The 27,430-nt window shown below is 45.9% G+C and overlaps 1 protein-coding gene across 2 annotated transcripts in view; it reads left to right on the plus strand.

Moving 5' to 3' along the window:
- CREBBP (CREB binding protein) overlaps positions 1–27,430 on the plus strand; it is a 121,748-nt gene that overhangs the window by 59,315 nt on the left and 35,003 nt on the right. For both annotated transcript variants that reach the window (XM_052636013.1, XM_052636012.1), the window contains exons 4-12: positions 12,022–12,262; positions 13,548–13,661; positions 21,261–21,503; positions 22,641–22,743; positions 23,013–23,159; positions 23,976–24,093; positions 24,621–24,792; positions 25,075–25,119; positions 27,177–27,301. In XM_052636013.1, coding sequence (XP_052491973.1) covers positions 12,022–12,262; positions 13,548–13,661; positions 21,261–21,503; positions 22,641–22,743; positions 23,013–23,159; positions 23,976–24,093; positions 24,621–24,792; positions 25,075–25,119; positions 27,177–27,301 — 1,308 coding nt within the window. The remainder of the gene's footprint in view (positions 1–12,021; positions 12,263–13,547; positions 13,662–21,260; positions 21,504–22,640; positions 22,744–23,012; positions 23,160–23,975; positions 24,094–24,620; positions 24,793–25,074; positions 25,120–27,176; positions 27,302–27,430) is intronic.

Raw genomic sequence — 27,430 nt, forward strand, 5'->3', positions numbered from 1 at the left:
CCCTCCACCCTAGGCCTAGGGAGAGAGCTTCCAGCACTCTCCTCCTTCACTGGAATGACAAGTGAGTAGTCTCGTCAGCTCTCCACTGTGAGAGCAGTTTCTGTTGAAAATCACTCTGTGGCCATGAATTATGCCTCAGTAATTGAACTGGAATACAAGGGACAGTGTTGGGAAGTAAGTGCTTGCCTCTCACTATTAGTCCTCCAAGTGTTCTTGTAATTTTAGGCATTTACCTTTCTTATTCTCATCGCCTCCACCTGTAACTTGAAGATGAGAAGATGAGTTTATGGGCCTTTGGAGAATAATTTTTAATCTAAAATTCTTACCAGCACCTATATAAATCCTTTCTACTATTTAAACTCATCCTCTTTTGTTTTGGCAATAAATATTAGCCTGGGAAACATAGTCTTAAGTCCAAAATATGATGTGTTGCAAATGTAAAAAAAGCTGTAAATTGAGAAATAATTTATGGTATTCTTTGATAGTAGAGACCAGCTGTATTGGTTGTACTGGTATTGGAAGTACTCAATCAGGATCATTTAACTGGGTTTCCCTGGTGGTCCAGTGGTCGGAACCTGCCTGCCACTGCAGGGGACACAGGTTTGATCCCTGGTTTGGGAAGAGACCACATGCCGCGGAGCCCCTACACCCCTGTGCCACAGCTGCCGAGCCTGTGCGCTTAGAGCCGCAACAGGAGAAGCTGCTGCAGTGAGAAGCTCCCACACTGCAGCTAGAGAGTAGCCCCAGCTCTCCACACCAGAGGAAGCCTGCACGCAGCCACAAAGACCCGGTGGAGCTAAAAAAAATCATTTAACTTCTTCCCAAGACTAGTTTCCATTAACCATGTCTTTTCTAGAGCCTAATTAGCATAGCCTTTTCTTCAATGAAGCTTTCTAGGTAAAACAGCATAAATTATCTCCAGAGACATTCAGGTCTTTGACTTCATGTAAAGTAGAGACTTAGTAGGCAGGTTCTTCGTGTCTAAACAAGTTGTGCCCAGTACACACACTAGTGTCAGAATTTCTGCCTGCCCGGTAGCAGCAAATACAGGGACTGTACCAGGCGTTCTGGAAAATGAAGTGACTGTTTTAGGAAGAACTCAGTAGATACCTTAAATGATTATACCTATATATAAAATTTTTTTTAATTTAATATTTTTTTAAGAGGTAGAACTCAGTAGGCAGCACATTTAATGGGTCTGGAAGGAGATAGTCGCAGCTACCAAAGATGTGAGCGCAGTGTCTGTCGGAAGAGTCACAGCTGTCTTGGTGTGGCCCCAACTTCCCAAACTTCTTTGCACCTTTTCCACAATTATCTGAAATGGTGCTTAGGCTTAAGCCACCAAAAGCTAATTTGTCTGTCAAATGATTAATTTGCCAAGTTATCAAAAACTTACTGTAATAAATGTTCTTGAAGAATATGTTCATATAGATGGGTGGTCAAGAAGATGATTCCTTGAAAGTTGTGCGTGCTGAGTCGATTCAGCCATGTCTGCTTCTTTGCAGCCTTATGGGCTGTAGCCCCCAGGCTCCTCTGTCCACGGGGTTCTCCAGGCAAGAACTGGACTGGGCTTCTGTGCCCTCCTCCAGGGGCTCTTCCCAGCCCAGGGATCGAACCCCCATCCCTTGTGTCTACCTGCACTGGCAGGCAGATTCTTTACCCCTTGAGCCACCTGGGAAGCCAGTTGTTAGTAGATGGGTAATTCTCGTGGACTGGTTGTACAGTAACGGGGCCTGATGCCCGTAAGACCTCGTAAGTCAGTTGAGACGTGTGGATCTGGTTGGCCTGTCCCCTTGGCTGTTGGAGTAGATCCAGCAGCTTTTACCCTCGAGGTTTCTTTGCACAGGTGTACTTGACCACGCAGCCCCCGAGACAGATCGACTCTCCAGGTGGACAGGAGTGACGCTGGGGCAGGGCAGAGAGTAGGTCTGTCCAGTTGCCTGTCGTGTGCTCTCTCGCCCATGAGTTTTCTTTCTTGAGTGAGCCGTTTTTTCCACTGTGAAATCAGTGTTTCTGATTTGGAAGATTGCTTAGAAATCATTCTGGTCCACCTTGATCATTTTTAGTTGTTTCTTTATTGAATTTAAATCTTAAATTGCTAGGTAATCTTATTTTTAAAAAATCAGCAGACACCAAACAAAAAGAAGACACAGAAACATTATTCTATCTAAATAACTGTTCTGTTTCTTACCAGTTGATCTTTATCATCTCAGGTGATTATCGCTTCTTCCTGGTTTGATAGCTGAGTACATTTAATGAGCACTTTCTCTATTTTATGACTGCAAAGCTTTGTGTAACCAGCTGTTCTAGGGTCCTTCTGGGGGAATCAGAACAAGCAGATATTGCAGAACAACCCTCTGTCCCACCTGGGGTTCGCTGTGGTGTCATTTCCTGACTTTTAAGTGGAGACTGGGGAGAAGTAAAGTTTCCAGATGGGTCAGGGGAGGATGTCAGAGAAGTAGGGGTCTGGACTGCATTCGTTACGTGGAAGGTCTGGGCCAGGCTGATCTGAACGGTTGTCTGTGGGAACCCAGCCCTGCACATGGGGGGCGGTGGTCATGTGGTCAGAGGAAGCACTTTCGTTCACCGTTCTGACTTGTCACTTTCTGCTTCTTACTGTTTGCAGAGTCCTTTGCAGACATTGTAATCTATTCTTGGATACATCATGAAAAATAACTTCTTTTTCTAGAAGGAATCCAGGATAAACTTTACACATACTCCTTGTGCACATCTGTGATCCTGTTCTTAGGATAAAGGGCATTTAAAAAAAATGAGGTTGGTGCTGATTACTCAGACCTATGTAGCAATGACAGATCTAGTAAAATACAGCAAGCTCCTTTACAATTAAGAAATACACCAGAATAAACGTAAAATGTTTGCCTTTCAAGGCCGTTTAATGGACAGGGGTTTAAATAACGGTTGAGTTATGATGCCAGCAAGATACATGCAAAGAACAAAAGATCTAGCAATGAGATGGGGTGAGTGGGCTGTGCTCTCCACAGCCCTTGGGTTGTACACTTTATGTTCACCTGCTCTTACTCATGGTTCAGAATGTTGACAGGCAGGGGGTCGTGATGGCAACACTGTGACTCCTGTTCCCCGGTAACCTTCCCCTTCCACCGTTAGGAACTGCATGTGAGCTGATGGGAGTTACCAAAATGTATTGCATGAATTGTAAAGCTTGTGATGGATACTGTTGTATTGCCTTCCAACAAAAGCCAGGAAGCAGGTCACTAGTATCCCATGATGCTCCCAAGGCTGGGGGTTATCATTCGGTCCTTTGACAGGAGGAGATAGTGTCCAGTTATTGTGTGTCCATTTCTTGATTACTAGTAAGAAGGAAAGTACGTGTGTTTAGTATGTGTTTGTTTCTCAAGTTGTTTAGTTGTTTAGTTCCTGTCCTTGGCCAGTTTTTCTTTTTTAAAAAACTTATTTATTTTAATTGGGGGCTAATTACTTCACAGGATTGTGGTGGTTTTTGCCATACACTGACATGAATCAGCTGCAGGTGTGTGTGTCCCCCACCCAAAGCCCCCTCCCACCTCCCTCAGGTTTTCTTCTACATTCTCTTCAAATGCGTTATGAGGCAAGGTGGGCAGCCGTCTGACAAGGCGAGCGCAGAAGAGTAAGGAGGTGGGAACTCCCCCCGGTCCACCACCGCCCATGCGCTGCACGGGCCTGCGTTAGGCCTCCCTGGGCCGGGGGTGGGCATTAAGTGAGCTGCTGCTTGTTGGGCACCCAGCACCGAGTCCTTGAGAAGTGGAGACTGAGGACTGACACCGGCACTGTCTGCTTTGGCTCGTGTGTGTCGCGTGGTCTGCCTAGTTTGTTGGTCGCTGTTACGGCGGTCTGGCCCAGGTGCACTCACGGTACTCATGACTGCCGCTGCATGAGAATCACCTGTGAGTGTCTCTCCTAAATGTTTCTTTTTATTGTAACTGTAAAGTGCATCCGTGTTCATTTTGGAAAACCTTTAAGAAGTATAAAGCTGTTGTAAGGAAGCCTCCTCTGTGGAACTTGAATACAAATGCCTCTGCCCCCACCGCCCCTCCAACCCCCATCTTGTGAACCGTAGTCTCTGGGAGGCATGAGTGGGGAATCTGTATTTGAAGAGGTTATACTGGGGACTAGTTAGGAACCACTGCTTTATATATTTTTATGAAGGCCTGTACCACTTTGTAGGACTTTTACAGTTTTTTTAAAATATTTAATTGTTCATTGTTTTCTACTGATTCTTCTGATTTTCCTCCCAAAGTGGGATTTTTTTTCTTGTTTGTTATAAAAATAGTAGACATTTCTTGTAAAACATTCAAACAATGCATGAAGTTGATAAGGAAAAGCTGAATGACTTTACAGTACTATTTTAATAGCTTTTTTCTGTAGCCTGATATGTTCCATTTAACTTCACTGGCAGCGTGAGGGTCTGCGTTATTTCTGGGGTCTGTGTGCGTGTTGTGGCCGTGCTGGGTCTCCGTTGCTGTGTGGGCTTTCTCTGGTTGCAGCAGGCAGGTGGGTCTCCGTTGCTGTGCAGGCTTTCTCTGGTTGCAGCAGGCAGCTGGGTCTCCGTTGCTGTGCGGGCTTTCTCTGGTTGCAGCAGGCAGCTGGGTCTCCGTTGCTGTGTGGGCTTTCTCTGGTTGCAGCAGGCAGGTGCTGCTCTCTGGTCGTGGCGTGTGGGCTTCTAAGTGCAGCGGCTTCCCTTGTTGCAGATCACGGGCTCTCGGGCAAGTGGGCTCAGTAGTTGTGGGGCATGGGCCTAGTTGCCCCAGATAACAGTGATTCTCTCTCACAATGCTTGGTGGGTCAAGGATTTGGTTGGGGGTTGGCTCCAGGCCTTTGTATTCCATGTGGCTTTGACTAGGCTGTCCTCAGGTCCCCCTTACTTTTCATGCCTGCATCTGATTTCATGAGGTCTGTAGCCATAATTTTTCTTAATTGGTCTGTCTTTTCTAGACATTTAGGGAAATTTCCAGTATTCGGTAATTTAATCAAACTGTCTGTCTTTATACACAGATTTTAGCACACTAGTCCGGCTACTTCCCTAATAATAAATTGTAAGATGTAGAACCACTGGATCAAAAGGAATGGACATTTTTCATTTTTTTATCGTGGTCATATTGATAAGTGAAAGATGCTTCTTCGTTCTAATTTCGTTTCTTTGATAATTCGTGAGATAGAAGTCATTTTAAAACAGCTCTATTGATATACGATTGCTCTCCCGTGCAGTTCCCTTCTTTAAAGCACACAGTTCAGTGGCATTTAGTGTTTTGTGCCGCCATCACCAACCATGTTCAAATTTAGGACATTTTCTTGTTTCAAAAAGAAAGTCTGTACTGTTAGCAAGTTCCTCCCATTTCCCCGAGATCTTCAGCCGGATGCAGCCACTGATCTCTTTTCTGCCCCTGTGGATCTTCCTGTTCTGCACATTTCATCGAAATGGAATTATACAGTATGTGGTTGTTTGTGACTGGTGTTTTCACTTAGCACAATGTTTTTGAAGTTCATTCATGTTGTAGCATGTACTGTACTTCCTTTTTTGTGGTTGGGTTGTATCCTTTTTTTGATATACCATGTTTTTCCAATCTCTACTGGATGCCCATTTAAGTTGGTTCCATTTTTTGGCTATTAGGAATCTTGCTGCTGCAAACATTAGTGGCCATGTGTTTGTGTGAACATACGTTTTCAGCTCTCTTGGGTATATGCTTCAGAGAATTGCTGGTCCAGATGGTAACTCCAGGTTTAACCTTTTGAGGAACTGCCAGAGTGTTTTCCCAAGTGGCTGCACCCGTTCACACACACTCCAGTAGAGTGTGAGAGAGAGAGCAGGTTCTTCTCCATCAGCACTTGTTACTGTCCGTTTTTAAACTGTAGCTATGCGGCAGGTGTAAAGCAGTACTTCACTGTGGTTCTGATGATAGTTAATGGTATCGAGTGCTTTTTCATGGGTTTCAAGTTTCAGTAAACATACCAGTTTTTTCATGCATTTCTCTGTATATCTTCTTTGGGAAAATGTCTCTTCGTATACTTTGTCCATTTAAAAAAATTAGGTTCCTTTTTTTTTTTTTAAATCATCGAGTTTTAAGAGTACTTTGAGTGTTTTAGATATAAGTCCCTTATCACATCTGTGATTTGCAGATGTTTTTTCCCATTCTTTGGGTTGTCTTTCACTTTCTTGATGGTGTCTTTTGAAGCTTAACAGCTTTTAATTTTAATGCGGTCTAGTTTATTTTTTTCATTACCATGGTTTCTGCTTTTGGTTATATACCTAAGAATCTATGGCAAGATAGAGTCCTCCTTCATTTTTACCGTTTTCCAAAATATTCTTGGTTATTGCAAAAAATAAAGTTGCCTAAAATTATAAAGTACTTTTGGGGGAATTTGCAAATTTTGTTCTGTATGTTTAAATGGAGGTTCTTGTCTAAGCATTTTTCTTTTAATTCTCTTCTCCCGCCTGGACAGTGGGGACTGAGCTGGGAAGTTGGTAGAATCCGAAGGCTGCTTCTGACAGATTTTTGCAGAAGTTCATACAGCTCTTCCTTCTTATTGAGTACCAGCCTCAGAGAGAAGGAAATTAAATTTGCCCCACGTTTGTAAGCACTTTGCAACCTGGACTAGCCTCATGCAAGCCCGTGGAGTTAAATGGGGAAGGCTAACCCAGGGACACGAGACTTGTCTGCTTCATGTTGCTGGTGACTCAGCTTCATCCTCCAGTTTGTTTTTGAGATGTGTAAACAGTGTGTAGACTTACTAAATAGCTGCATGTAGATGGAGAATAGACCAAGACTTGAACATGCTGTATTTCTACATGTTGAGGTTTCAACATACCGTCAAATACAGTTCAAAATGTGTGATTGAGAACATCGCAGATGAGAAACAATGTGTTAATTTTTAATGACTTTAAAAGTCTTTTATAATTTAATCCTAAGATTGAGACTTTTTTTAACCAGGTTTTTATATGATACCTCTTTTTACGTTTGTTTATTTTGTATGTAGTATTTCTGTATTTTAAGAAATGACAGGAGGACAACTGGCTTGATTCTTCTAGACATCAGTGTTGTGAGAAAGTAAAGGCAGGGGAGGGTAGCAGGAGACGAAGAACCTTAAAGACGGTAACCAGGTGGAGGGTGTGGGCCTGAAATGGGCCCTGATCTGTGCGCACCAACTCTAAAAGACTGTTTGGAGACAAGTTGAGAAACTTGTGTATGGACTACATGTTAGAAGATATTAAAGAATCCCTCATTTGGTTATATGTGATAATGGTATCTTTTCCTTTCTACTTTTCCACATGTTTGAAATTTTTTTGTAAATGCAAAAGAGACCTAACCAGGTATCATCTTACATTTCCCATATTCTTCTGTTCCTGTTGATTTTTGCTTAGACTTTGTAGTCCATGGAAATGAGCTAATCGATGCAGAATCATTTAACGTAGGTACTGAATGCTGCAGAGGGCATAGTCACAGGCTGTTTGTTAATTGGAGCCTTATTTTAAAGTGTCAGAAAAAAGAGGAGTGGCTACAGTGTATGCCCAGTCATTGGAGTTTGGATAAATGAATGTACAGCCACATGTTCACTACACATCATGCTACAACTTGCTGGTACGGGGCAGAACCTAGAATAAATACCAGTTCAGTTCAGTTCAGTTCAGTTGCTCAGTTGTGTCCGACTGTTTGCGACCCCATGAATCGCAGCACGCCAGGCCTCCCTGTTCATCACGATCTCCTAGAGTTCACTCAGACTCATGTCCATCGAGTCCGTGATGCCATCCAGCCATCTCATCCTCTGTTGTCCTCTTCTCCTGCCCCCAATCCCTCCCAGCATCAGAGTCTTTTCCAATGAGTCAACTCTTCGCATGAGGTGGCCAAAATACTGGAGTTTCAGCTTTAGCATCATTCCTTCCAGAGAAATCCCAGGGCTGATCTCCTTCAGGATGGACTGGTTGGCTCTCCTTGCAGCCCAAGGGACTCTCAAGAGTCTTCTCCAACACCACAGTTCAAAAGCATCAATTCTTCGGCGCTCAGCCTTCTTCACAGTCCAACTCTCACATCCATACATGACCACAGGAAAAACCATAGCCTTGACTAGATGGACCTTAGCCGGCAAAGTAATGTCTCTGCTTTTGAATATGCTATCTAGGTTGGTCATAACTTTTCTTCCAAGGAGTAAGCGTCTTTTAATTTCATGGCTGCAATCACCATCTGCAGTGATTTTGGAGCCCCCCAAAATAAAGTCTGACACTGTTTCCACTGCTTCCCCATCTATTTCCTATGAAGTGATGGAACCAGATGCCATGATCTTTGTTTTTTGAATGTTGAGCTTTAAGCCAACTTTTTCACTCTCCTCTTTCACTTTCGTCAAGAGGCTTTTTAGCTCCTCTTCACTTTCTGCCATAAGGGTGGTGTCATCTGCATATCTGAGGTTATTGATATTTCTCCCGGCAATCTTGATTCTAGCTTGTGTTTCTTCCAGTCCAGCGTTTCTCATGATGTACTCTGCATGGGAGTTAAATAAGCAGGGTGACAATATACAGCCTTGACGTACTCCTTTTCCTATTTGGAACCATTCTGTTTTTCCATGTCCAGTTCTAACTGTTGCTTCCTGACCTGCATACAGATTTCTCAAGAGGCAGGTCAGGTGGTCTGGTATTCCCATCTCTTTCAGAATTTTCCACAGTTTATTGTGATCCACACAGTCAAAGGCTTTGGCATAGTCAATAAAGCAGAAATAGATGTTTTTCTGGAACTCTCTTGCTTTTTCCATGATCCAGCGGATGTTAGCAATTTGATCTCTGGTTCCTCTGCCTTTTCTAAAACCAGCTTGAACATCAGGGAGTTCATGGTTCACTTATTGCTGAAGCCTGGCTTGGAGAATTTTGAGCATTACTTTACTAGCATGTAAGATGAGTGCAATTGTGCGGCAATTTGAGCATTCTTTGGCATTGCCTTTCTTTGGAATTGGAATGAAAACTGACCTTTTCCAGTCCTGTGGCCACTGCTGAGTTTTCCAAATTTGCTGGCATATTGAGTGCAGCACTTTCACAGCATCATCTTTCAGGATTTGAAACAGCTCCACTGGAATTCCATCACCTCCACTAGCTTTGTTCATAGTGATGCTTTCTAAGGCCCACTTGACTTCACTTTCCAAGATGTCTGGCTCTAGATTAGTGATCACATCACCATGATTATCTGGGTCATGAAGATCTTTTTTGCACAGTTCTTCCGTGTATTCTTGCCACCTCTTCTTAATATCTTCTGCTTCTGTTAAATCTATACCATTTCTGTCCTTTATCGAGCCCATCTTTGCATGAAATGTTCCCTTGGTATCTCTAATTTTCTTGAACAGATCTCTAGTCCTTCCCATTCTGTTGTTTTCCTCTATTTCTTTGCATTGATCGCTGAAGACGGCTTTCTCATCTCTTCTTGCTATTCTTTGGAACTCTGCATTCAGATGCTTATATCTTTTCTTTTCTCCTTTGCTTTTCGCCTCCTTTTCACAGCTGTTTGAAAGGCCTCCCCAGACAGCCATTTTGCTTTTTTGCATTTCTTTTCCATGGGGATGGTCTTCATCCCTGTCTCCTGTACAGTGTCATGAACCTCATTCCATAGTTCATCAGGCACTCTATCTATCAGATCTAGTCCCTTAAATCTATTTCTCACTTCCACTGTATAATCATAAGGGATTTGATTTAGGTCATACCTGAATGGTCTAGCGGTTTTCCCTACTTTCTTCAATTTAAGTCTGAATTTGGCAATAAGGAATTCATGATCTGAGCCACACACAGTCAGCTCCTGGTCTTGTTGACTGTATAGAGCTTCTCCATCTTTGGCTGCAAAGAATATAATCAATCTGATTTCGGTGTTGACCATCTGATGATGTCCATGTGTAGAGTTTTCTCTTGTGTTGTTGGAAGAGCTTTCTCTTGTCTTGCTATGACCAGTGTGTTTTCTTGGCAAAACTCTATTAGTCTTTGCCCTGCTTCATTCTGGATTCCAAGGCCAAATTTTCCTGTTACTCCAGGTGTTTCTTGACTTCCTATTTTTGCATTCCAGTACCCTATAATGAAAAGGACATCTTTTTGGGGTGTTAGTTCTAAAAGGTCTTGTAGGTCTTCATAAAACCGTTCAACTTCAGCTTCTTCAGCGTTACTGGTTGGGGCATAGACTTAGATAACTGTGATATTGAATGGTTTGCCTTGGAGACGAACAGAGATCATTCTGTCATTTTTGAGATTGCATCCAAGTACTGCATTTCGGACTCTTCTGTTGACCATGATGGCTACTCCATTTCTTCTGAGGGATTCCTGCCCGCAGTAGTAGATATAATGGTCATCTGAGTTAAATTCACCCATTCCAGTCCATTTTAGTTCGCTGATTTCTAGAATGTTGACGTTCACCCTTGCCATCTCTTGTTTGACCACTTCCAATTTGCCTTGATTCATGGACCTGACATTCCAGGTTCCTATGCAATATTGCTCTTTACAGCATCGGACCTTGCTTCTATCACCAGTCACATCCACAACTGGGTATTGTTTTTGCTTTGGCTCCATCTCTTCATTCTTTCTGGAGTTATTTCTCCACTGATCTCCAGTAGCATATTGGGCACCTAATGACCTGGGAAGTTCCTCTTTTGGTATCCTATCATTTTGCCTTTTCATACTGTTCATAGGGTTCTCAAGGCAAGAATACTGAAGTGGCTTGCCATTCCCTTCTCCAGAATAAATACCAAGCCAAATTTATATAAATAAAACTATTGGTCATGGTTCATACATACAAAAATGACTGGGAGGAGAAAAACCTGTCTGCACTTCCGCAGTGGACTCCTGGCTCTCAGGATTGCAGGTGTTAAGTATTTCCTTAGTTCTTTTGCTTTCCACATTTTTATAATCGCGGAAATAGACATAAGGGAAAGAGGCTGTTTTCCCTCAGGCGTTAAGTGCTTCTCCACTCAGTACACTCAGCCTCTTGGCTTGAATTTTGCTTTTGTTTTCGTTCTTGATTAGGGTTCTAGGAGTTGTGCTCTTGAGTGAAGCCAGGTAGCTTTTCTACATAGTTATTTTATGAGTTCTCATCAAGGTAAAGCCAAAACACAAAACACTCTTTTTACAGTGAACTTTGGTTCATAAAGAAATATGTTTTTACTTGGTGTTCTCCTAGTTGCAAACGTATATAGTTTTGATTCTTCATTTGAAAAATCAGAGCTGTATTGTACTTCGTGGGAGGCACTAGGTGTTGTAAAATGAAGTCAGAAGTGTGACTTAATCAGAGCAATAGATCAGAAAATCCCTGAAATATGGATTATATTGTTGCATGTTAGGAACATTACATTTCTCTTATTTCAAAATTTCTTTAGTAAATTTCTGAAAAATATTGGTAGTTGGTAAAAAGTAAGAAGTTCTACAGGTCCCCTTTCCCGTGTTCGTTGCAGTTAAGAGGTATGGCTGATCTGGCCTGCTGTTTTGAAAGGATGAAAGTAACTAAGCTCTATTTCTATATCTTTAGCAGATCATCAAATACCTAGAAAAAATATTGTCTGATGTCTGAGTAAAAATTTTAATGGAATGCAAAGCATTAGTGATTGTACAGGATGGTTGTATTCAAGATAAATGCTGTCTTAATCTTTTAGAAGTAATGAATGCTGCAGGTATTGTCCTTCCGGTCAGAAGACTAGAAATCTGCAGGGTGGCTTTGATTTCTCTGCTCCGTCAGATCTTCTCAGTGGGTTGGAATTGGTCAGGCCTTGGCGATCTTTTTATTAGGTTGAATCCTATGGAATTGCCAACGTTTGGTCATTTGGCTTAGAGAAACAATAGTTTCATATGGTTCAACCTAATATAACAGCTTTTCCTGTACTTGTATGTATTGTAGCGTGATAAATTGCCAGTGAATTAAAAGAACCTCACCAGCTGCATTCTCACTGTGGCCTAAACTATCACTCAGCTTTACCCTTAGTTTGAAAAAATAGTTAATGAACATGAATTGGAACTCTGAAAGCTTATTAAAATGTTTGTGTTAATTTGTTTTATTTTAGTCTCAGATGCAAACATCAGTGGGAATTGTACCCACACAGGCAATTGCAACGGGCCCCACTGCCGATCCTGAAAAACGCAAACTGATACAGCAGCAGCTGGTCCTACTGCTTCACGCTCATAAATGTCAGAGGCGAGAACAAGCCAACGGAGAGGTCCGGGCCTGCTCACTCCCACATTGTCGAACCATGAAAAACGTCTTGAATCACATGACGCATTGTCAGGCTGGGAAGGCTTGTCAAGGTAAGTGCCGTTTGCTCAGGTCCTGGTGGCAGAGCCAAGGGTGGACTTGTCTGGTATTCTCTGACACCTCTCCTGTTGATAAGGTTCCCACCTCCCACGTCCCCGTGTGCTGACCAGTCAAATGCCTCTAGACGCTCACCTGCCCAGGAGAAAGGCGGTGTGGTTCTACAACGTTCCATGAACTTTCGCTGGTGGGGCTGTGCCCTGCATTCGTTCTTTGCTGCATTCCTCTGTCACGGAAGACCTGTGTCCCCTCTTGAGCACTCCTTCGCCACACATGTCTAGATCAAGCTCTCTTTTTCACAGTGTAGTGTGCACATCTGCCTGTGCCTGCCTTTCCCCAAGCCTAGAGCATCTGTCTTGCAGTCGTTTTGTGCGCCCAGCCGCCAGGGCCGCTACTTCGCCCCTCCGCCCTTCTGTCTTGGCTCATCGGGCTCCTGGCCCGGTTGTCCTGGGGACCTGTGTGTACTGCCCACCCCTGCCACCTCCTTCCTTCCTCTCCAGAGGGGAGAACCGTGCACACACGTGTCCCCTCTCTGGTCTTCACACAGACACCCCAGTTCTCCTGAAGAAGCCTCCCTTCACTAATGGTTCTGCTTCCCTTTAATCTTTATCCTCTTTCTGTCTCTTCTCACTTGTGCTCCTAACCTTGGGGAGAGTCTCCCTGATCTCCCTGCTTCCCCTTGTGACACTCGTGAGTCCCGGGTGTAACCCTGTCCTGATGGAGAAGCAGAGGAGGGTCGTGCTGGACCTTTAGGAAGAAGTGGAAGCGAAGATAGAGACAGAGGGACCGGCCGCAGCTGCCGTCTCCAGTGCTCTGAGAAGTGCCCGGGCCCCCACAGGGTCTCCACAGACCTCTCATTTGCTTCGCTATGTTTCTTCAACTCTAGTGTTTAGACGGTTTCATCCTTGAGTATTATTAAACATAATGTAAACTCTTTATTGTAAATAGTGACATTACAGAATTATTATTTGTTCTGCCGTTCATTCCACTTGTGTGGTATTTCAGGCCAAGTAGTTTTGTTTTGTTTTTCATTTGTGGGCTGAACCTTGTTCACCATCATTCATAACATTGCTTCTCTGGAAAGTTTTTGTTTGGAATTCTCAGTAGTCGACTTACAAACTACCTGGAAAGCAGCCTGTTTGTAAGTTGAGGACTGCCTGCACCGTGCTGCAGTTACACTTGTGATCATTTTTTATGGAAGCTGGCCTTATAATGTAGGTGTAATTGAAAGCGCGACAATTTGGATAGAAAAATAACATCTCGTTGTTTTTCTGGTCATAGTTGCCCATTGTGCATCTTCACGACAAATCATCTCTCATTGGAAGAACTGCACACGACATGACTGTCCTGTTTGCCTCCCTTTGAAAAATGCCAGTGACAAGCGAAACCAACAAAGTAAGTGAGCACTGGGGGTAGAGAAGCTTGGCGATAAGACACGGAGAACAGAGGAATAGGCAGGAAGCAGGGCAGAAGCTAGTCGCCACACTGCGTAGTGGGAGCTGGGGCGCCAGGGCGGAAGCCGAGGGGGAAGCTCAGCGCAGCCGGCACTCAGGCGCCCCACCTGCGCGGGGTGCGGTCACTTTGGAGTCCCCGCCCCGCCCCCAGTGCTGGAATCCCCCGCCCCACCCCCCCTGGACTCGGCCACAGCAGAGCAGCGAGTGCAGAAGAGGGATGTCACCTGGATCAGAGAGGCAAGAGCTGACGGGATGGCTCTCTGAGCTTCTTGACAGATAGTCAGGATTTGTCACTGTAATGGCAGTGACTTTGGGTTGAGGGGTGGAATAGACTGGACACTTTCTGAAATCACCCTAAAGTAGTTTTGAGTACGCTTTGTTCTAGAAGAGTCAGTCAGGCTGTGTTGGTGTGAAATTCCACGTGCAGGTTTTGTGGAGGCAATGCGGTTCCCAGACCTAGCTGTGTAACTGACAGTTCATTCAGCACAGATGGAGGGCCTCTGCACCAGGACTGCCACGCCCCGATTGCTGCCCTCGCTTCGCCATCTTTCCATTGGTCTGTGTGCCCTTAGCGGGTGGTTAGGCAGTGCCTCCATAGGAGGCCTTGTGTGGCTCCCAGGGGCACCCATGGGCATCGGAGCAGGGAAAGGATGAGTGTCTCTCCCTGATGTTAAGTCCCTTCTGGTCGTTTTCGAGGTCCAACTGTGCTCTCAGGGTGTGTCTCTTGGTGTGGACAGGTAGGCCGTGCCCTTGACTCTCGTGTGCTCGTGGGCTGGAGCTGCCCTCGGAACTCCAGCACCATCTGCGTCTTCGCGGCCGCATCTGGATCATCTCACCCCACCCGCCCTGCTTGTGGTTACCTGTCCATTGCTCTCGTTCTTCTTGGGCAGACCTGTTGCTGCCTCAGAACACGTGTGCTGCTTTTCTTTCTGCTTGTTTCCAAATAGCACTGGGAAAGGTGCTTGAGCCCGCTAGGCCCCACTCCCTCCCGAGCGCCCCCAGCACCCCACACACACGGGTGTCCATGGCCCAGGAAAGCGGGCCAGGGCCACGGGCGATCCTCCCTCCCTTGCTCCCCAGTGGAAGCAGTCATACTAAGTTTCCTTTAAAAGTCACTTTCCTAAGTCAGTTAAATTATACTTTTTTTAAGCAAAAAATGAATTAATACACAATTTTCTAGGACATTTCTTACATAAAGTGAGGATCTAGGAATCTGTGTCTTCTAGAACCAGATATTTGAGACAACAGTTCTAGTGGACTACAGTCTGAGTTTCTTCCAAGTTAGTGTAAAATGTTTTATTTTTTACTAACATGTTGTGATGGTTACAGTTTCTTATGTTTTAGGATGTGTTTCAGTTGTAGTGCTTTTCAGTGTCAAAATGTTTATTGTTGAGTTTGTGGTTGTACAGTATTCATTCCATGAATAATGAATTAGGATAGTGTTCTTAACCTTTAATTTGGGACTGTAATTTTCTGAGATCCTTTGGTTTTTAATATGTATTGCCATGACAGTTGTAAACTTTTGAGATTTCTCTTTTTAAGAAACACTTTGTGTGGTTTTTATTTAAAAAAAAAAAAGAAATGAGTGTGGGGTTTTTTTCTAGCATCTTTATAACTGCCTGCTTGTTGTAATGATTGATCCAGAGTGAGCCCTCAGAAGTGGTAAACCACAGTGTTTCTCCCAGTCATAACATAAGGTGTTGTCAGGGTGATTTCACAATATAGTCATGGGGCGTGTATAGACGAACTCGTGCAAGGTTGTAGCAAATTTTCATGAAAGAAATGAAAGTGGGGTATTTTAGTGTGTATTTTGTGTGTTTGTATATGTTTTTGTTTCTAATGCTTCTCAAGTTAGGCTTCTGCTCTGAGTGTATTCCTTGGTTCCAGCACTATGGTTTTGCGAGGACAAGGAGTTTGATAGGATGAGTGAGAAAGTTGGAGCAGTGTCTTCTCTGTAAACGTTTGTTGCTGTTCCTCCTCTCTTGAAGCAAACTGTGCCCATCGTGTGTGAAATGGGCTGTAGCAACAGTGGGGAAGCATGGCTCTGCCCCTCCAGCAGCTGATGGACTCTGTCCAGTTGCCCCTTACACAGCTCAGGATGAGGGCTCCAGTCCTTCCGCACAGTCAGAGGGCCACAGCCCTCTCAGCACACTGGCAGCTTGGTTCCTCCACGTCCGCAGCTTCGAGCAATGTGGACAATGTGTGGCTGTTGTATTTACTGTTGGAAAATGTCTGTGTACACGGACCCATGCTGTTGAAACCTGTCTTGTTTAAGGGTCAGCTGTACGTTGAAAATGATGACAGTGGCATCAGTCTGGGACTTCTTGCTGGTCCAGCGGTGAGGACCCTGCACTTCCACTGTAAGGGGTACAGGTTTGATCCATGGTTCAAAGGGCACATGAGGTTCATGAGGCACGTGGTTCATGAGGGCACAGTAAGATCCCTCATGCTGCGGGGTGCAGCCAGAAATGAAAACTGAAGCGACAGTGGTGTCAGTCAGAGGAGTGAGGTAGAGTCAGTGGTGTCGCCAGTCCTAGGCGGGAGGGTCAATGTGCGTAGGAGGTGGGGCTGGGCAAAGCCCAGCTTCAGTTAAGTGACAAGGGAAGAACTGTCTAGACAGCAAGGCTGACATGCCTGCAAGGGGACACCTCTGATTGCACTCAGAGATTCCTATGCAAGTGAGGTTTGTAAGTGGGTGGTCAGGACCCCCAGGGGTCATCTGAGACCCACCTGTGTCCACCGAGGCTGTGCTGTCCAGGCAGGTTTTCCCACAGATGCTCACCATGCCTGCTGCACACACCCTGCTTCTCTAACTCCTCCCGTTGATGTCTCTACTGAGATAGCCTGCCCAGGCCACCTGTGGAGCCTACCCAGGGGCCACTGAAAGGAAACCCAGACTGCTGTGGCCTGTGTGGAGGAGATTACGTGTAATTTTTCCCACGAGTTATTGTCCAGAGATTCTGCAGTCACTGATCCTGCATTTCCAGCCCTTATAGAGATCGTCAGGTTTTATTGACTAATGAGGAAGTTGCAGGGTGTGTATCTAGCGTCAGTCTTGGCACCTGACTCCCAGACCTGTGCAAGGTGGCTGTGGCGGCACAGACCGGATTCCCTGTCTGAGTTCATGTTGCCTCCTCAGGGGGTTTTGCTGCTCCGCATATGGTCCTCAGCCCAACTGCAGGCGCACCCCCTTGTTGCTTGTTAGAAACGCAGAGACTTGGACCTTCCCCCAGGCTTATTGTGTTATTAGACTGCATCTTAACAAATTCCGCATGTTTGCCGCTCTGGACGCCTCGTAGGGCGGAGCGTCAGTCCTGGAGCTCTTGAGATAGTGCGTGCCCTGCTCTGGGCAGCCACAGGTTTCCCAGCTCAGAGCAAGAGGACTGACAGAATGGGTGCTGCAGGATCAGCCCAGGGCCACCCCAGCCTGCCCACTGCCTGTGGCTGTCTGGGCCTCCGCGGGCGTCTCAGTCAGCCTCCCCAGACCCCTGGCTTGAATACCTCTGCTGGCTTGCCACTCACTACTTGGCCCTGCTCTGTGATCCAGCTTTGCTGCTGCTGCTGCTAAGTCACTTCAGTTGTGTCCGACTCTGTGCGACCCCATAGACGGCAGCCCACCAGGCTCCCCCATCCCTGGGATTCTCCAGGCAAGAACACTGGAGTGGGCTGCTAGTTGCTTCTCCAGTGCATGAAAGTGAAGTTGCTTGATTGTGTCCGACTCGTAGTGACCCCGTGGGCTGCAGCCTACCAGGCTCCTCCGTCCCTGGGATTTTCCAGACAGGAGTACTGGAGTGGGTTGCCATTGCCTTCTCCAGTGATCCAGCTTGAGGCCCCTCTGATTGTTTGAGTTGCCTGCCTTCACGGTGTTGAGTCCTGCTTAAAACATGCCCCCCAGATGCCTACTTGGTGCTCCACAGGCACTCACAGGCTAGGCACCTGCTTCACCTCCAGGCTTTCCAGAGACCACCAGTGTCTCTGTGACAGCCCGCAGCGGGGGCGGGGGGTGGGGGTGGTGAGGCCGCCTGTGGCTCAAGTACCAGACAGCCCCTGGTGATAGCCTTCACTGGAGGCGCTTTGTCCTCGCTCTTCCGGGCGGCGCCAGGTTGCCAGTTCTGAGCTGTTTGGCTTCTGAGGACACCTGCTGCAGGGTGCGCGTTCTTGCTTGGTGGTGGCTGTGATGGGGGCCTGGCCCTCGGCTCGGGTGTCCCTCTGCCCCGGTACACGGGCCTGGGACACCCTGTGCTGTGGGAGCAGCTCTGCAGAGACGTCCACAGTCCTGAGCAGACTTGAGCTTGACTCTCTTGGTGGAAATCCAGGTGATGACCAAGTAGTGGCTGCTTTGCCTGCCTCATGGTGTCCCCTATCAACCTGACAAAGTTTTGGAATTCAGCGTGTCCGTTTTTGTTGGCTTTCCAAATTGAGCGCAGTTTTATTGAGACTAGTTGGGGGCTGGAACTTGTGGTGAGCCGCGTGTTGCACAGCAGCAGTGGCTAGTGTGTGTGGAGCCTGCCCATGGGCCAGTCTCTGTGCCCACGGGGGCGTGAGTCCTGGACAGAACCAGCTGTGAAACCTGGCCCTTTTCTGTCCTTAATAGCTGCGGCAGAAGGGGAGCGGGAGCACTCTGGAGAGTGCTGACTGATGCTCGGGGAGAGGGGCCACGCTGTACTGAGATGCAGTAAGACACTGTGGTGGGATATTACGAGCATTGATTGTGTGTGAAACGTAGCCTTAAGCTCTGAGAAAGGAAACAAGATGTAAAAATGGTAAAAAGAACAAGAAGTGTTGGTATCTAGAGGTAAATATTGGGAGTTCCCTGCGATCCAGCGCTTAGGACTTGGCACTTTCACTGCAAGGGCCTGGGACTAAGATCCCTTAAGCCACGCAGCACGGCCAAAATAAACAAAGAGGTAAGTATCAATAATGTGTAAAATTGATTCATGCAGCAGGCTGTATTCTCAATGACACCAGATACGTGGAGCGTTGCTGTCTTAGCACTCCTCACGTTTTTGCTCAGTGCTGCGGTGCTGGGAGGGCGCCTGCTCCGTGACTGCAGCTTGAGGCAAGCGCCCTGGTGGGAGGAGAGTTCTGTGAGGCACACGCAGGTCCCGCTGCAGGGAACGTGCAGGGAAGAGGAGATGGTCTTGATCGTCTTGATCAGAGACCGCTGTCTCTGATACAGGACCCAGGGCTGCAGCCTTTCATTATTGGATAGGGATGTTGCTCTCCCAGCAGACCCTGAGCTCCATGAGCGCAGACTGCTCACTTCTGTCCTGTTGTCTGTCTGTCGTGGAGTCTGTGCTTGGAAGTGAGGGAGGGAGCAAGTGCAGGAGTCACAGGTGTCCAGAGAGGAGCAGAGGCCCGGAGGCCACGGGGCGAGCTTGGGGGTTCAGGGAAGGCCAGCTGCTGCCGGGACGCCAGCAGGGTGTTTACGGAAAGCAGAAGCATCTTGAGCTTGTAGGACTTAGAGTTTGTGGTGGCTTTCACCAGGTAACTCCCCTTCCAGCCATCTGCCCCGTCGGAAATGCCTGCGTTCCTTGTCCCTGAAGCATAGATGTTATCTCATAGCTGCATTTGGACTCAGATTGGGCCATGCCTGTTTGTCAGAGACCTTTTTATTTGTTTGTATTTTGTTTTCCTTGTCTCTAAATTAGTTAGAAATGTCAAGTACCAAATGCTTGTCTTCAGATAGATATGATTTCTTTTAAAGTAAAAAAAAAACACAGTAATGTGTACTTTAAGACGTAAATGCTTTTAACACACACAAAAATTACATTGACCAAGTCAGCAGCTTCCATGAGAGGAGGAAGTCCCTAAGTAGTCCATAAGTGGCCTTGAGCTTGGGAGTGGCCCTCCTCCTGGGATGGGGAATTTGGGGTAAAAGGATGGCATTTGGGGAAGTGTGGACATGAGTGGATTTTAGTAGAAAGAAATCATTGTTGAGGCACTGCTATTGCGTCTTCACCCAAAACCCAAAGCCTTGTACACCTTGTTTCTTTAAATTCCTCTCTCTCCGCAGTTGATCAGTATGCAAGTCAATGTAGGCCTAGGTCTGTTCCTCCTTACACCGCAGAGTAATAGAAAAACAAGTCATCTTAGCATTGTCACTTTCCTTTTTCCACTGTACTTCTTTTAGACGAGTCAGCATGTCAGTTTCAGTAGTACAATGGCATGTGTTTAAAGTTTCGTGGAGTATTAACTATTAGGAAAAATACCTTTAAAAGTATTATACATGACTTATTTAAGAGCTACATACTTGTCATAAAATGTACCTTGGAAATTGCTTTTCATTTATAATAATGAGGTGCTTGGTGTGTATAATTGTGCCTAATGAGCGTTAATGAGTTTGAGATCTGAATATTCTTATTAGAAAAGTTAAATAGTATGGAATATGTAATTATCAAGGGCTTTTTTTTAAAACACATTTTGGTTTCATTAAGTTACTCAGATAAGTGTTTGAGTTGTTTATGTTATAATTGTGCTGATGGTGATGTGAGGATATTATTATTACAGTAATGGTCTGAATTTTAAAGAAAAATTTTGTGATAGTGTTTTATGTCTCAAAGATCTTATGTTATAGTATCAGTTTTATAACCTGCTGTTTATGACATGACTCTGAAGTTTGGGGAAGTTGGAAAGAAAGGAACTGTTAAAAATAAGAATCAATGGTATGATGCAGAACTTCTGCCATATGTTGAATCGATTAGGACATTTGGACGATGGACAGACAGACAGACAGATGGGTATTTGGGTCTTCTCTGTTAACTTTGAAGCCCTTGGGAATGGAGCTCTTTATGTTGCTACAGATTTTCCTCAGTCAGGCACGGTATTTCTTGAACAGCTTCACATAGCAGAGAGCTTAGCATCGTGCCCTCCCACGTAGGAAACTCGGAGCAGAGAAAGGCGTGGTGTTGCCTGGTCACTGTACGTCACGGGTTCAAGGAAATGCAGTTTTGTTTTTTGGAAGATTGTGTCAGAGATTGTAATTAAGTTACTGTTACTTGATACCTTTAGTAATTAAGATATTAATTAGGTTAATAAGTAACAGAACTGACCAACTAGGTGTCTCCTCCGCTTCTCCTCCTCTTCCTCCTCTGTGCCTGTGCACTGAGCAGTGAGGGACCCGGAGGAGCAGCAGCAGGAGGGGCTTCTTAGCTTGCCTCAGTGGAGGCTGATGACCCCCAAAGAATGTATGTTTTCCCATGTTTGCTGTTTCCCCAGAACAGATTTCTTATGAGGCTCTGCATTTAATACATGCTGACCTTGATTGTGTGATCGCTGATTTTCTGGTCCATTGTTTTCTAACATAGAAGCTTGAATTCTCTTCAGATTTTTGTTCTTCAGGTGCCGCTGTGCAGATGAAATTAATAGAACGGGCTCCTTCTGTCTGCACAGTTCCTTTCTTGGTAGCGGGGTTCCAGTGCTTCATGATATACATAGGTGGTCTTCTGATAAAATTTTACTTGCTTTTCAGTCGTTTTTAACTCACTTGTAGACTTTTCCCTTTTACTTATCTCTTGTGTTTGTCTGTTTGTTCTTATAGCCATCCTGGGGTCTCCAGCTAGTGGAATTCAAAATACCATTGGTTCTGTTGGCACCGGCCAACAGAATGCCACTTCTTTAAGTAACCCAAATCCGATAGACCCCAGCTCCATGCAACGAGCGTATGCTGCTCTTGGACTCCCCTACCTGAACCAGCCCCAGACGCAGCTGCAGCCTCAGGTTCCTGGCCAGCAACCAGCACAGCCTCAAACTCACCAGCAGATGAGGAGTCTCAACCCCCTGGGTAGGTGAAAGGACTCTCGAGAACTTCCTTGTGCAAATGCAGTGTCGGGAATGACGAGCCTTCTGGAGCCCAGGGCTGTTTTCAGCTACTGTTTTTACTTTAAATTCAAATTTTAAATTTAAATATATATATATATATATATATATAATAAAATTCAAATATATATATTATGGTGAATGGTGTCTTTTAAATGATTAAAATAAAAAAATTCCAGGAAAAGGCGTCAGGTACACTGAAGATGTTACAGGCTTGTAAGATGAATCACATTTGCAAATGAACCAACATTTTTATCACTTGTGTCTGTATAGTTTTCATAAAGGGCATTTCACATGGCTCAGAATGTAAAATCTCACAGGTTGGAATTAGGGCAGTACCACTTGCCTTGACTCTGCAGCTCCTAGCATTTCTTGGTTGTGGACTACGTGTGACTAGAGCCGACCAGTCTGAATCCGGACAGGCTAACAGGGATCTCAGAACAGGGTTGTTGTGGTGGTTTGGTTCTTTTCCTAATAAAGTATTTTCACTTTAAAGATACTTCATCTGTTGCGTGTTGGGAAATAGTTGCCCTAATGCATCTCTGACTCCTGCTGGCTAGAAGACTGGGTTGGAGTCTTGAAATGTCCCTTCCAGTCTGACACCACTTCTGTTGGTGGTATAATCTGGGACAAGACTATTAACCTGCATCCCACCTTTCTCTTACTTTAGAACGAATACTGTAGACAAATTGACCTTTTGTCTTCTTCACATGAAGTTAATTTCTATGATTTTTATCTTCTGATATGCAAAACAAAAAGATGAAGAAGTGTATGTGACGGGAATGAAGCCAGAATCAAAACTGAAGCTGCAGATGGATCATTTCTGATTTTTTTCCACAGCCGCCAAGCATTCATGCTGCCAGCCAGCCTCCATAGAAATGCTCTTCTTTGGTTTTCAAGTGCGATGGGAAGCAATTGAATTTATACAATTTGACCACCATTATTGAAAATATAACTCCCAGAGTTCCTGCCATAGCATTTATTATTATGAGTCATAATAATTTTCATAAGAATCATTTCTTTATATGTGACTTATCTGTTATTAGGACTTTGAGGTGTATAATTTAGGAGCTGGTTGATTCCTTTTCTTTTTGTCTTTCAGGAAATAACCCAATGAACATTCCAGCAGGAGGAATAACAACAGATCAGCAGCCACCAAACTTGATTTCAGAATCAGCTCTTCCAACTTCCCTTGGGGCTACAAAGTAAGACCCTTGTTTCATTTGGCTCCTGTCTGAGTGACAGTCACATGTTAAAGTGGGCTGGGAACCACATAGAACTCTTGGTTCTTTCTAAAGTGTAGGGCTGTTTCCCTCCCTCCCTTCTCTCTCCCTCTCCCCTCCCTCCCTCCCTCTTTCTTTCTTTCTAACAGATAACAGAGTTTAAAGTCACATATGGTTGAAGACCCTTAGTTGGATGAATGGCATGTGAGTCACTTTTCCAGTTGGATGACCTGTTCTTCCTCTCCCCTCAGCCCCCTGATGAATGATGGCTCAAACTCTGGGAACATTGGCACCCTTAGCACTATACCTGCAGCAGCACCTCCTTCCAGCACTGGAGTTAGGAAAAGCTGGCATGAACACGTCACTCAGGACCTGCGGAGCCATCTAGTGCATAAACTGTACGTGGCCCTCTCGCCTGTTACTCACATGTGATAGAAGCACTTTGTGACTGATGGCAGTGTGATAGTTTTGCAGTTTCCTGGGTATCTGATTTAACTCCCAGGTGTTCTTTTGTGTCCCAGGTGATCATACCCTTGCAACTGAAGGGGGTCACGTGCTTGTTTAGGGAGGCTGGAGGATCCCAGATTCTGAGTGCCCAGTGGATCCTGGAAAGGAATATGAACTTTGACCCATGTCACAGGGGCAGGCCTGTTTTCTAAACTCTCAGTGCACGGGGAGCTGGGACTCACTCAGAAGCTTGTCTTATTTTATGGCTCAAGGCTATAGTTGTGGGGAGCCCTGAGAATTGCAGGAATTTGGGCCTAGTAAATACGGATGGCTTCACAATACCATCATACAATTAACACGGGAAATTAATAGTTGATTTCTCCAGCAATTTAAGTTAAATGAAGGTGACGTTAATCAACTCGATTCCGATGGAGTTTTCTGTTTTTTCTCCTTCATTATTTTAATCAAAAGTTTTTGTACTTAGTAGTTTAAAGATTAGGAATTCAAAATCATATTATTCTTCAATTGGTCAAGCACTTATTGTTAATAGCAAAATATTGTTGTGTTTGATTTGTGGATAAATTGGCAGATCAGCATTGTCTCCAGAGAGTGACTGCGCATGAACTAGGCAAGAGATTGGGGGTCTCTCAGCAATGTACTGTGCCCAGAGGTAGACCGCGGTTTCTTCTCTTCCCGGGTCACGTCTGAAATGGCAGGATGTTGACATTGTACTAAAAGTAGGTTGAGAGTACGTGCTGTCCTTTCAGTGTCCAAGCCATCTTCCCGACACCTGACCCTGCAGCCCTGAAGGATCGCCGCATGGAGAACCTGGTGGCCTACGCTAAGAAAGTGGAAGGGGACATGTACGAGTCTGCCAACAGCAGGGTGGGTCAGCGTTCGCGTTCCAGCCGCGTGGCCCCCGGGCGACCTGTGACTGCAGGTCTGGACGTGGGGAGGAGGGGGGCTTCCGTCAGCCTGCTGGTCTCCTTGCCTGAGGACACTGACCAGGGAGATGTCCCAGTTAAGACTTGAGGTCCTCCCTGCATACCTCTCTTGGTTTGTAACTGCAAAATCTTAGTGTTCCCGCTACAGGGGTAAATGAGATATATGAAGTTTTTCTAATCTGTGGGTATACTTTATAGTGGAGTGTTGTCATACTGTGTTGTCACCTGTGTCAGTGAGTGTGCAAGAAGAGGTTCAGCTGTGGAATGAACTGTCCTGAGGACTTAGTACCCCCTGACTGTTAAGTCACATAGCATCCCTGGGCTTTGGTTTATGAGTTAGAAGTGCTGAATACTTTACCCAGTGTAAATAATTTTAATTTAAAAAAGTTCATTAGTTTGTTAGACCCTACAAAACCAGATCCGTTGTTTGTTTGCAAATAACTAGTATTGAATGTTGCTGCTTTTTAGGATGAATACTATCACTTACTAGCAGAGAAAATCTACAAGATTCAAAAAGAGCTAGAAGAAAAGCGGAGATCGCGTTTGCACAAACAAGGCATCTTGGGTAACCAGCCAGCCTTACCAGCCCCCGGGACACAGCCCCCTGGAATACCCCAGGCGCAGCCTGTGAGACCTCCAAGTAAGACTGCATGTCCAGCCCCTGGTCTGTTCCCTCTGTGTCTTTCTGCATTTGGTGTGTGTTTCTCAGCACACAGAATTACATTCCCAGGAAACCTGTTGCTTTGAAAGCATGTGGTAGTGGCTGTGTGCTGTGGTGGCCTATGTTAGGACGTTGAGTCTCACAGAAAGGCCCTTTAAAGGGTGTGCTGGCATCAGAGTGCACAGCACTTTTGGATCTGCTCTTCTCTTTAAATCTAAAGGATTATTTTAAGTAACCTCCTTTTTTTTTCTGCCATTGTAGATGGGCCCATGCCTCTGCCAGTGAATCGTATGCAGGTTTCTCAAGGTATTTAACTGTTGTTGTAAATCATATTTTAGCTTAACATTCTGCCACACAAAGTTTATTGGTTTGTCCTCTTCCCTGTGTATTTCTTTCTCTCCATTTTTCCTTCAGTTTTTCTTTTCTAATTGCTTCCCCCACCCCACTACCCCAGTGATGAGCATGGTGCATGTCCACAGGTAGTGTGAACATCTGTTGCATTTGGAAGTTTGGAGATCACAGCAAAGCTCTCCAAGGAGATCAGAAGTAGGAGTTCACTTTTTTTTTTAATGGACAAGAGGAAACATTTCTCTTGGGAGAGTCTCAAAAAAAAAACCATTGTAGGAGGGGGAAAGAAGCATTTCTGAGCATTTGTAAGTAGGGTGTCAGGCCTATCCTAAAGCCGGAGCACCCTGATTAGGGGGGTGGGAGGGACGGGTGAGGCTGCTCTGGGCTAGTGAGCACAGGCGCCATGCCTACCAGGCTCGCCGAGGAGGGCCTGTGCTCCTGGCAACTAGTCTGAGCAGCTTCCAGAGGTTCTTTCTCAAGTTGAGAGTCTGTGGTCGTGGTTGAAGCAGTCATTTGAGTTTGGGAGTGAGGGTCATTTCAGAGCTTTTACAGCTCTTGGCAGGTTGAGACCTGAACAGTAGGATGTTTCTGCTGATTGTGAAATGAGATGGTGACATTATCCAGCAGATTCCAAAGCAGGGCCTTGCTGCTGTGTGTGGAGTAGTTCAGGGAGAGAGTGGTCATTCTAACAGCTGTGGTGATCGTCCTTCACACCACACCAGACCTGGTAGAGCTGCTGATGATCCTGGGAAGGAAAGTTTTCAGGGACTTGTTCAGATGAACCACATGTGAAGAGTGAAAGAAATCAAGAAGGCAGAGAAGTTGAGCCTTCGGAGGGACAGGGTGCTGTATCAGGGACAGGGTGGATGAGTCTGCTGCTTCGGGGTCTGAGAAGGGGGCTGTTGAGCAGAGTGTGGACGGAGGAGCCTTTGAAGGAAGCGCTTGCATGCCCCTGTCAGTGGCACGTCCAGGTCTGTGGAGAGGAACTTGTTACGGTGCCGCTGCTTCATGCATCTTTTTCGCTTGCTCAGTAAAATCTCTTGTCAATAAAACCCTCCAGAAGAGCAGGGCCCTTTGTTCTGTGGGCTTCCTGGAAAGTCCTGGTTACTCAGGGGGACATTTCTCACTGGTGCTGAGGGGACCGGTGCTCTTTGATGCCCTCTCCTGCTCCACAGTTAAGGCAGTGCCTCAGGATTCTGTTCACGGCCACAGGACTGGGCTAAGTCCTGAGACTTACTGAAGCAGCATTTACATTGAGCTCAGAGTTCGCAGAGAATTGTGGGAAATTACAGGCAGAGAGGCTCCGTGGCCCAGAGTCGGGTAGCGGCTGGGGAGAGTTGCAGTTCGCGGTGTGGCACCCCTGGGAAGGCCAAGGCAGCCATGAAAGTGAGACCTTTCCAGTCGGCAGAGAGGAGGCTGAAGCTGAGAACCGCCAGCCCTTGGGCACTTTCTAAAGGCTTAATGTCCTTGCAAAATTAAAGCCAAGTTTTGAGTCTTATCCCAGATTCTAACAATAAATGTAAGCCCAGCCAAAGAGCTGGAGGGCCTGGGGTGATGGGAGCGGGCTTCCTGCCAGGAGTCAGGTGGTCCAGAAGGCTCTGAGGGGCTGGCTCAGAGGGGTGCCCTGGCCTCAGCAGACCTCCTCCATGCGTGGTGGGTGCTCCTTCCCACCGCCCCGCCCACCCGTCTGCCCCGTCACTCGGACCCTGGGATGCTCTGGCGCCGAGTGCTGCCTGGGCTTCAGCTGCTCGCAGCTTCCCTGACGCGCCACCTTCCTCTCCTCACGCTGCCCTGCCTGCTCCCCACCCACCGCCTCACCACCCCACGGTGGGGCCGTTGTTCCTGGATCTGAGCAGTCTGTTGCTCAGCCATCTTTTCTGATTGACTGGTCTCCTTTCAGTTGTGTATGTAGTGTGTGTGTTCCATCTTATTTGGCTTCAAGTTTCTCTAGCAGATCGTCATTCTGTTTTCCTGTGGGTGCTTTTCCTAATGAACTGTTGTGGGTACGTTTACAGGGATGAATTCATTTAACCCAATATCCTTGGGGAACGTACAGTTGCCACAAGCGCCCATGGGACCGCGTGCGGCATCCCCCATGAACCACTCTGTCCCGATGAACAGCATGGGCTCTGTTCCAGGGGTAAGTGCTTGTCCTCCGCTCAGCTGTGCTGAGACGGGCTTGCTGCAACAGGACAGTTCTCCCGCGGGAGCTTGGAGGTTGGGAATCCTGTGGCGCTTGTTCCTTTGGATTGTGTTGTGCTTTGGCAAC

Source organism: Budorcas taxicolor, chromosome 2, assembly GCF_023091745.1.
Source record: "Budorcas taxicolor isolate Tak-1 chromosome 2, Takin1.1, whole genome shotgun sequence".
Classification (NCBI taxonomy): domain Eukaryota; kingdom Metazoa; phylum Chordata; class Mammalia; order Artiodactyla; family Bovidae; genus Budorcas; species Budorcas taxicolor.